Source organism: Phoxinus phoxinus, assembly GCF_949152265.1.
Source record: "Phoxinus phoxinus genome assembly, chromosome: 4".
NCBI classification, from domain to species: domain Eukaryota; kingdom Metazoa; phylum Chordata; class Actinopteri; order Cypriniformes; family Leuciscidae; genus Phoxinus; species Phoxinus phoxinus.
In genome coordinates, this window is record NC_136879.1 from 43,325,573 (window position 1) to 43,336,482 (window position 10,910).

At 38.1% G+C, this 10,910-nt stretch overlaps 2 protein-coding genes across 2 annotated transcripts in view; one reads left to right on the plus strand and one right to left on the minus strand.

The window, feature by feature from the left end:
• LOC306997685 (NLR family CARD domain-containing protein 3-like) overlaps nucleotides 1-10,910 on the minus strand; it is a 377,651-nt gene that overhangs the window by 101,043 nt on the left and 265,698 nt on the right. The gene's annotated exons all lie outside the window — the stretch shown is intronic.
• LOC306996850 (uncharacterized protein) overlaps nucleotides 2,997-10,910 on the plus strand; it is a 14,517-nt gene continuing 6,603 nt past the window's right edge. Inside the window, exons 1-9 of the mRNA XM_079609754.1 lie at nucleotides 2,997-4,842; nucleotides 4,943-5,105; nucleotides 5,302-5,494; nucleotides 5,630-5,695; nucleotides 6,172-6,237; nucleotides 7,693-7,758; nucleotides 8,235-8,300; nucleotides 9,180-9,245; nucleotides 9,722-9,787. Of these exons, the coding sequence (XP_079465880.1) occupies nucleotides 4,725-4,842; nucleotides 4,943-5,105; nucleotides 5,302-5,494; nucleotides 5,630-5,695; nucleotides 6,172-6,237; nucleotides 7,693-7,758; nucleotides 8,235-8,300; nucleotides 9,180-9,245; nucleotides 9,722-9,787 (870 nt within the window). The 5' untranslated portion in view covers nucleotides 2,997-4,724. The remainder of the gene's footprint in view (nucleotides 4,843-4,942; nucleotides 5,106-5,301; nucleotides 5,495-5,629; nucleotides 5,696-6,171; nucleotides 6,238-7,692; nucleotides 7,759-8,234; nucleotides 8,301-9,179; nucleotides 9,246-9,721; nucleotides 9,788-10,910) is intronic.

Below are 10,910 nucleotides of genomic sequence, written 5' to 3' on the forward strand. Positions count from 1 at the left end.
TTCTTTCATTTTATTTATATATATACATTTTCATGACATTCAAGCACATTTCCCAAATACTGTAATGCCAAAAAAATTATATAACTCAAGTACGATTAATATACAACATAATTTATGCTGATTTTAATTTTAAAAATTGTCCTGAGATGTTTTCATTATAACCGTGGTGAGAGTGATGAATATGAGTGTTTGTGGCGGGTGTGACCCAGACCCGTTCGGCTGGGCAGCGCATCAGACAGATCTGTTTCCTGTTGAGACAGGAAGTGTGTGTGTCGTGTTCATCTGTCTGAGTTCACTCAGGATCTCATCACACTATGCAAGTGCTTTGGATATATCCGTGTTTCTCCCTCAGTCATGTTCATCAGCACACGAGCGGAGAGGCAGATTGAGAATGTGGATGAGAGTGTTTCCTGATGGAGACCGAACCGATGAAGGAGTCCGCCGTCTTGTGTGTGTGTGTGTCTGATGTTGTGTGTGTGTGTGTGTGTGTGTGTGTGTGTGTGTGTGTCGTGAACAGCCTGGTGCTGCTCATCCTTCAGCTCTCGGTCTCGGTCGACTGTGTTCAGTCATGCGGGGTCAGGAACCCTGAGGGGAACGCTGGAAACATGGAGAAGCTTTAATGGAGGGAATCATTCCAAAGATGTGGGACTGTCCTCTGCTTTACGTGTGTGTGTGTGTGTGTGTGTGTGTGTGTGTGTGTGTGTGTGTGTGCGTCTTTGTGATTTATGAGGACATTTCATATGAATACACGCCACATTATAAGGACATTTTGGATTATAAGGACATGGCCGGTGTCCTCATAATTCGGGCAATGTAGAAGTGCTCCAATAGCTAGGGGGAGCTGAAATCCAAAATTTCTCCACATGTCTTTATAATTCACATAAACCTGAATTTGTGTATGACCTGTGTATCGGAAGTGCGCCTCTGTAGGCCGGACTTGGTACTGCGTCTCCTCATTAATTATTAATACGTGTGTATGCAATCGCGGGTTCCGATTGGCTGACCGTCAGAAAGTCTTCATAATGTCTGAATTTGTCAAACTCAAACCATGATGACAGAGATCTACGACAACGACGGTATTGGAGAAGATATTTTAAGTATAAAATAATAGCCACATGTTACATTTACTAAGTAAACAGCACCACTAAACCCTCTTCTCCCACCTGACCGAAGCCTTAACGTTATCTGTGGATGTCTGACGACGACGATATCACTCATCGCCTGTAAGGTAAGATTAATGATAAGCACAAAGCTAACGTTACTCTTTATGTTAAAATCTTTTTTAGTTTATAACGATTTAAACTATTAATGTTAATAAGACGATTGTGAAATTAAAGAGCAGGAACTGTTAATCAAGTTAGCTTTGGTGAAGCATGATTTATCTTTGTGTTCTGATGAAGCGAGATTAATTCATAATTTAGTGTTGATTTCAAATTTTTAGTCATTTGTTAGCAGTACAATCGGCAGCTTTATTGCTACTTATAAGTTAAAAAAAGATTACATACTAAGTAAACATTAGTGGAGTGATTATTTCGGGACAAAAAAAATACTATTAGCATATTAAGTAGGGTAAACGTACCCATTAAGCACACTAACGTTACTATCTTTGAGCTCAGATTATAAAAATAAAAAAATAATGTATTATCCTACTTGACGTCTTAACCAATTGATGTGTTTGTCACTACATAGTTTCTGTAATTTCAAGCAAATCAGACCATTACACACTGAGATATGGGTTTCCATGTGTTCTGTTCACACTGTCTGGCGACCATTTTGAAAGCTGTCTGAAAACTTTTACCAGAAGAGGAGTCCCTTAAATGTGATTGTTTTAAACGTTTAAGCCTTTATTTTGGGTTAGTATAACTACTTACTGCAAAATTAAGAGATTTAAAGGGTGCACTACAATGAAAATCACACAGCTTCAGTGTGACATCAATTAGAAAAAGTATTGTCAATAATAGTTGTTCATATTAAAATATGTATAAACTTAATACATTACCTTGATTATTTATTTAGCTAAATATTGTCCTTTAAATTTTATGTAATATTTATACATTTAAAATGGTCGCTGCTCCAATTAAAGGGTTAGTTCACCCAAAAATGAAAATAATGTCATTAATGACTCACCCTCATGTCGTTCTAAGCCCGTAAGACCTCCGTTCATCTTCGGAACACAGTTTAAGATATTTTAGATTTAGTCCGAGAGCTTTCTGTCCCTCCATTGAAGCTGTATATACAGTATACTGTCCATGTCCAGAAAGGTAATAAAAACATCATCACAGTAGTCCATGTGACATCAGTGGGTTAGTTAGAAGTTTTTGAAGCATCGAAAATACTTTTTGGTCCAAAAATAACACAAAATAAGACTTTATTCAGCATTGTATTCCCTCCCGGGTTTGTTGTCAATCGTTCACAGTTACGCTGATGGCGTAAGTCGCTGATGACGTGTTATCTGGTGCGCCCGAGCTTCATTTATAGACTGAGGGAAACGCACGCTGTAAAAGTGTCTCATCTGCGACATGCACATTTACGCACCATTAAAAAAATTATATCCACGCAAACAATGTAGAATAGCTTGAATATAGCGTGCGTCTCCCTCAGACTGTAAACGAAGCTCGGGCGCACCAGATAACACGTCATCAGCGTCTTCCGTCAGCAGCGTCACTGCGGAGTCCTGAACGCAGATTGACAACAGACCCGGGAGAGAATACAATGCGGAATAAAGTCTTATTTTGTGTTATTTTTGGACCAAAAAGTATTTTCGATGCTTCAAAAACTTCTAACTAACCCACTGATGTCACATGGACTACTTTGATGATGTTTTTATTACCTTTATGGACATGGACAGTATACTGTATATACAGTTTCAATGGAGGGACAGAAAGCTCTCGGACTAAATCTAAAATATCTTAAACTGTGTTCCGAAGATGAACGGAGGTCTTACGGGCTTAGAACGACATGAGGGTGAGTCATTAATGACATTATTTTCATTTTTGGGTGAACTAACCCTTTAAGCTCAGTGTGCTCCCTTTAAGCTCGTCCACATTGAACGTCTATGTAATTACTTCATAAACAGACTTTAAATATTAACTGATAGTTGTCACTTTAAGTTAATCTTCATAAAATAATTTATGACTTATTTTCACAGCCTTAAGATGGCAAAATCTAGACTGAACTTAAGTTTATGATAGTGTTGTCAATAGTACCGACTTCAGGGCGCTTACACAGATACACACAGGAGTGTTTGAAAGCAGGCGTCTATCAGCGGATTGGTTTATCAGTGGGGATCCGCTGATAGACGTCCTGCTTTCTAACACTCCTGTGTGTATCTGTGTAAGCGTTTGGTGAAGACAACCTGTTTTTGAAGCGTTGATCATTTTAGCCAATCACAGATCTGTTGAGCGTGTGAACACAATGGCCAATCAGAGGTGTTTAAGAATCCGTTCAACAGCGCTCAAAATGCTAGGGGGGAATTCTGGTATCATCACATTTTTTAAATTTCAGTACTGACTTGGTACTGAAGTCTGTACTTTTGACAATACTAGGGCTGTACTTTTGGGCATAACCCAAAGATGAAAGAGGCATGAGTAGCCTTCTATCTGTCCAGGAAGTTTGGAGTAGACAGGAAAGCTCTGACCCAGAGAGTAAAGGAGCACATCAGTGTTGATGCGCATCAAGGGCAGTGTGTTTAGTGCAGAGACAGAAAGGGAAATCTCAGGTTGTCTTCAGGTAGGCTTGGTAAAAGTTAGACAAACTGAACTGTTAAAAGAGAGCAATGTAGTATGGCAGGAGTCAGTTTATATAATAGGTACTGATCAGTGATATTAATATTTCTGGATATATGTGTGTGTGAATGTTTTCATTTAATTTCTTCTTTGTGTAGATCCTTTCCCAATGAGGCTGGGGATTAACCAGATCTAATTTTTTATATCTGATGCTTGACTCCGTACCTTCAAATAAAACTTGGTTGTTTAAAATAAACTAGAATTTTTAATAAAACAAGGTGATTAAGCTGAGAAATATCAAGTTGAGCTTATTGGCAACAGGGGTGTTGCTTAAAGGTTACAAAAACTTACCCATTAAGCACAGCCAGACTTGTTGCATTTAATGATGGACATCTTAATTAAAATGCTTTATTCATTTAAAATAAAATTAAATATGATTGTGTGAGAAATTAATATTTTATTTTTTACATAACTTCTTGTACTGAAACCAATATCTTGTGAACTAAAAATGTCTCAATGTAGCCTAGATTTTGGTGAGCTTAATTGGTACGTTTACCCTAGTTTATCACGTTATTGTTGTTTAAGATCACATTATTTTGCGAAATTTCGTAGTAGTGCTTCACGGCTTTAGCTGTTACTGTAATCCAATAATCTAATCTGAATGCTAACGTTACTGAAATAATTATTTGTGCATCCCTAAGAAATGTAACAGCTTCTGTAACTGTATGATAACTTTAATGTTGTCATTTTATGTAGTCTGAGCTTACTATAGATCGCTATGAGTTAGGCTATAAATAATGTTTCTTAAGGTTTCAGGTCTTTAATTTTTCAGCTTCATATGTAACGCTGTCTGTCAAATCATTACGTTCAGTATTATTCAGTATTAAAAATATCAAGGATATGTTTTCACAGAATGTTTCTTTCATTATGTAAGATGATTTTATGTATAAAACAATAAATCACAAAAAAAATACTTGCTTTTCTGGACCTTTGTAGAAAATGGCAGGAATAAGGCCCAGGAGAGGTAAAAAAAAAACAGAAGAGGAGGCTGTATATCATGCATCAATGTGTAAAGACAAGGGTGGATTTGTAGCAAAACATATAAATTCATTCAAAGGTAAGTAACACAGACCTATGTTTAAGTCAGGGATTTCCAACCCTGCTCTAAATCTTTAGTTAAAACTTTTCTCTGACTAATCAGACTAATTCTTTGTTAGGTCGAGGAGTGTTCACCACTTCTCACTTTCATAAAGGAGATTTTCTGATTGAGTATCGAGGAGAGGTCATACATAAAGAAGAATATGAAAGAAGACTCAAAATATATGACAATTCACTCGAAGTGTTTTTATTTGAATTCCGTTTTAATGGAAAACAATTATGGTATGTATATGGCTTTATTTAATGTACAATGTCTTACAAATATATGGAGTTGTAAGTCAACCAGAAATACAAACTGCATTTTCTGCAAGTAATAGCAACAGTAATAGTAAACTAGTGACTTGCATTTACGTATTGTGTAATTGAATCTGTTATTATACCTTTAGTTATAGTAGCATTGTGTTTTTTAATGTTTCAGGGTTGATGCTGCCAAAGAAGATGGCTCTTTAGGGCGCCTTGTGAATGATGATCACGTGGACCCCAACAGCAAAATGAAAATGATCACAGTGGACAAAAAACCCCATTTGTGTTTATTTGCTATAAAGGACATAACTCCTGGGGAAGAAATCAGTTATAACTATGGGGATTCTGAATGGCCATGGAGACACCAGGTAAAGATAACACTTATTTCTTAAATGTTATTTGGCTCTAAACAATTATTCAAACATAAGCTTTAATCATGTTGATTAAATGTTGAATTTGTGTTATTTAATAATTAAAGTATACTTTGTTGGTAATCTACGCAGGTAACTTCAGAGACTGAAGAACCTGCCTCACTCGTCTGTGGAGATGGGAGTAAAACATCACAGATGGTAAGTGTTCATGAAAAGTGAATGCATTCTGGGTCTTGTAGTTTTATTCTATATAGACCTTATGTAGCCCCGCCCCTTTTCAGCACTGCGCTCGTTGTCTTTTGTCTTCCGGTCTGTATTTTCACAGCGATCTTGTGTATTTATGAATGAACGGCTCATTTTAAAATCTTCCCGGTCTACTGACATTTGTTAAGACATCTGCTTCAACCATTACAATCCTCATGATAACTTTCGTTAACTTTACATTAAGTAAATCCACTTTAAAAGCTAGTTACTCCTGGACAGCGATCCCATTGAAATACACAGAGCGACCGCAAAACGGAAGTTCAAAGACAATTTTCTAAAGATGGCTGCGCCCTCGTTTCTCTGGCGCATAAGGTCTATATACTCGTTCAAACACACAGGTTTCTGTTAAAATGGTTTATCAATCATGTTGATAATTTAATTTGTTAATACTTTGTTGTTAATCTACGCAGGTAACTTCAGAGACTAAAGAACCTGCCTCACTCGTCTGTGGAGATGGGAGTAAAACTTCACAGATGGTAAGTGTGAAGTGTGTGTGTAACCTATAATGGTATTAATCAGGGTAAATGAATCCTGCTCCTGGAGAGCCACTGTCCTTCAGAAAGTTACGCCCATTTCACACCGCACGTGTAAGCAACACATCTTTTTTTGGCACCTATGAGCAATCACATAGCATGCGTAAGCAGCAGTGCAGGAATCATTTCAGAGCCAAGTCTATTTTTATTGCGCTACTCATGCTGATTGGGGTATATGCGTACGTGGCGATGACATATTTCCGCTAAAATCTCAGCCAGCTTTGTTCCATCCAGCGCATGTTGCGTTAATAGGGAACAATGGCGCTTCTCACTCAGTCGATTCAAGATGCACTTGGTATTACAGTTAATAAAGTGTGTTTAGTCATCCACACATAAGTCATACATCAACAACAGTAAAGGAGAAGGGCTTCAAGCTATACATTTCATTGGACATTCACAAATACGATAAAAAGGAAAAATGATTGCATCACAGGTCAATCACTCTCTCCTATGGTGAATAAACCCTTTATGCTCCCACATCATCAATACACTGCTTACACGTGCAGTGTAAAACAGGCGTTTCCCTTATTGGACCACAAATTGTGTTTAATGTCCTCATATTTACTGTTGATGTCATGTTGTGGGGGTTGGGTGAAGATCCAGGTTTAGGTTACTACAGTCAGATTGAGATATGTGTTGTGTTTAATGTCCTCATATTTACTGTTGATGTCATGTTGTGGGGGTTGGGTGAAGATCCAGGTTTAGGTTACTACAGTCAGATTGAGATATGTGTTGTGTTTAATGTCCTCATATTACTGTTGATGTCATGTTGTGGGGGTTGGGTGAAGATCCAGGTTTAGGTTACTGCAGTCAGATTGAGATATGTGTTGTGTTTAATGTCCTCATATTTACTGTTGATGTCATGTTGTGGGGGTTGGGTGAAGATCCAGGTTTAGGTTACTGCAGTCAGATTGAGATATGTGTTGTGTTTAATGTCCTCATATTTACTGTTGATGTCATGTTGTGGGGGTTGGGTGAAGATCCAGGTTTAGGTTACTGCAGTCAGATTGAGATATGTGTTGTGTTTAATGTCCTCATATTTACTGTTGATGTCATGTTGTGGGGGTTGGGTGAAGATCCAGGTTTAGGTTACTGCAGTCAGATTGAGATATGTGTTGTGTTTAATGTCCTCATATTTACTGTTGATGTCATGTTGTGGGGGTTGGGTGAAGATCCAGGTTTAGGTTACTACAGTCAGATTGAGATATGTGTTGTGTTTAATGTCCTCATATTTACTGTTGATGTCATGTTGTGGGGGTTGGGTGAAGATCCAGGTTTAGGTTACTACAGTCAGATTGAGATATGTGTTGTGTTTAATGTCCTCATATTTTTGTTTAAATGGTTTATCAATCATGTTGAGAATTTAATTTGTTAATATTTTGTTGGTAATCTACGCAGGTAACTTCAGAGACTGAAGAACCTGCCTCACTCGTCTGTGGAGATGGGAGTAAAACATCACAGATGGTAAGTGTTCATGAAAAGTGAATGCATTCTGGGTCTTGTAGTTTTATTCTATATAGACCTTATGTAGCCCCGCCCCTTTTCAGCACTGCGCTCGTTGTCTTTTGTCTTCCGGTCTGTATTTTCACAGCGATCTTGTGTATTTATGAATGAACGGCTCATTTTAAAATCTTCCCGGTCTACTGACATTTGTTAAGACATCTGCTTCAACCATTACAATCCTCATGATAACTTACGTTAACTTTACATTAAGTAAATCCACTTTAAAAGCTAGTTACTCCTGGACAGCGATCCCATTGAAATACACAGAGCGACCGCAAAATGGAAGTTCAAAGACAATTTTCTAAAGATGGCTGCGCCCTCGTTTCTCTGGCGCATAAGGTCTATATACTCGTTCAAACACACAGGTTTCTGTTAAAATGGTTTATCAATCATGTTGATAATTTAATTTGTTAATACTTTGTTGTTAATCTACGCAGGTAACTTCAGAGACTAAAGAACCTGCCTCACTCGTCTGTGGAGATGGGAGTAAAACTTCACAGATGGTAAGTGTGAAGTGTGTGTGTAACCTATAATGGTATTAATCAGGGTAAATGAATCCTGCTCCTGGAGAGCCACTGTCCTTCAGAAAGTTACGCCCATTTCACACCGCACGTGTAAGCAACACATCTTTTTTTGGCACCTATGAGCAATCACATAGCATGCGTAAGCAGCAGTGCAGGCATCATTTCAGAGCCAAGTCTATTTTTATTGCGCTACTCATGCTGATTGGGGTATATGCGTACGTGGCGATGACATATTTCCGCTAAAATCTCAGCCAGCTTTGTTCCATCCAGCGCATGTTGCGTTAATTGGGAACAATGGCGCTTCTCACTCAGTCGATTCAAGATGCACTTGGTATTACAGTTAATAAAGTGTGTTTAGTCATCCACACATAAGTCATACATCAACAACAGTAAAGGAGAAGGGCTTCAAGCTATACATTTCATTGGACATTCACAAATACGATAAAAAGGAAAAATGATTGCATCACAGGTCAATCACTCTCTCCTATGGTGAATAAACCCTTTATGCTCCCACATCATCGATACACTGCTTACACGTGCAGTGTAAAACAGGCGTTTCCCTTATTGGACCACAAATTGTGTTTAATGTCCTCATATTACTGTTGATGTCATGTTGTGGGGGTTGGGTGAAGATCCAGGTTTAGGTTACTGCAGTCAGATTGAGATATGTGTTGTGTTTAATGTCCTCATATTTACTGTTGATGTCATGTTGTGGGGGTTGGGTGAAGATCCAGGTTTAGGTTACTACAGTCAGATTGAGATATGTGTTGTGTTTAATGTCCTCATATTTTTGTTTAAATGGTTTATCAATCATGTTGAGAATTTAATTTGTTAATATTTTGTTGGTAATCTACGCAGGTAACTTCAGAGACTGAAGAACCTGCCTCACTCGTCTGTGGAGATGGGAGTAAAACATCACAGATGGTAAGTGTTCATGAAAAGTGAATGCATTTTGGGTCTTGTAGTTTTATTCTATATAGACCTTATGTAGCCCCGCCCCTTTTCAGCACTGCGCTCGTTGTCTTTTGTCTTCCGGTCTGTATTTTCACAGCGATCTTGTGTATTTATGAATGAACGGCTCATTTTAAAATCTTCCCGGTCTACTGACATTTGTTAAGACATCTGCTTCAACCATTACAATCCTCATGATAACTTTCGTTAACTTTACATTAAGTAAATCCACTTTAAAAGCTAGTTACTCCTGGACAGCGATCCCATTGAAATACACAGAGCGACCGCAAAACGGAAGTTCAAAGACAATTTTCTAAAGATGGCTGCGCCCTCGTTTCTCTGGCGCATAAGGTCTATATACTCGTTCAAACACACAGGTTTCTGTTAAAATGGTTTATCAATCATGTTGATAATTTAATTTGTTAATACTTTGTTGTTAATCTACGCAGGTAACTTCAGAGACCGAAGAACCTGCCTCACTCGTCTGTGGAGATGGGAGTAAAACTTCACAGATGGTAAGTGTGAAGTGTGTGTGTAACCTATAATGGTATTAATCAGGGTAAATGAATCCTGCTCCTGGAGAGCCACTGTCCTTCAGAGAGTTACGCCCATTTCACACCGCACGTGTAAGCAACACATCTTTTTTTGGCACCTATGAGCAATCACATAGCATGCGTAAGCAGCAGTGCAGGCATCATTTCAGAGCCAAGTCTATTTTTATTGCGCTACTCATGCTGATTGGGGTATATGCGTACGTGGCGATGACATATTTCCGCTAAAATCTCAGCCAGCTTTGTTCCATCCAGCGCATGTTGCGTTAATAGGGAACAATGGCGCTTCTCACTCAGGCCACATCCACACGAAGCCAGAGCTTTCCCTATCCGATGTTTTTTTTTGCCTCGTTCTAAAAAATAATTCCGTAAACACGGCGTCGTCTCAAGAAATATCTGCGTACACACGAAACCACTGAAACCGACTCAAAACGATGTAGTATACATCCCAGACCAGTATGTAGCGCTGTAATTCTGCCATATAGATACAATAAAAACGGAGAAGAAGACTTTGAGCATGCGCATAACCTTGCGCGCTGTATACAATAATATTACACAGTAGCTTCTTCTTTTCTTTTTTTACCAAGAACTTTATTAAACAATATGAACAACCATAAATGGCCTGGTACAATAGGGATGAGTCACGAATCACGATATTCAATTAGTTATCGGACTCATAAAGCTTGCCACAAAGAACCGGCAAAAGTAATGAATGAGTCAAATATAGCAAGGAGACATTTTAACAGTTTAAAAGTAGACATTTCAAGCATTCTATATATTTCTGAGTTTCGGTTAATTTATGAGACGAGTTCCAGTTCACGAGCAATGCAAGTTATATTGCGCCGGCGCGTCCATGTCATGATTATATTGTCAGCTATATTTGCTTCATATTTATTAAATCCAGGCAATTGGTTGATGAAACTTTGATTAAAATTAAGATACAATTTATACAAAACGAAATTCACTTTAAAGAAAGGCTTTATACCAACCAGCTTTATATAAAACAAAACTTAATGTGGTCAAAATTATGTCTCCCGCTATATTGCGCATCTTATGATTACTCATGCTGTTCACTTTCATAAATCAA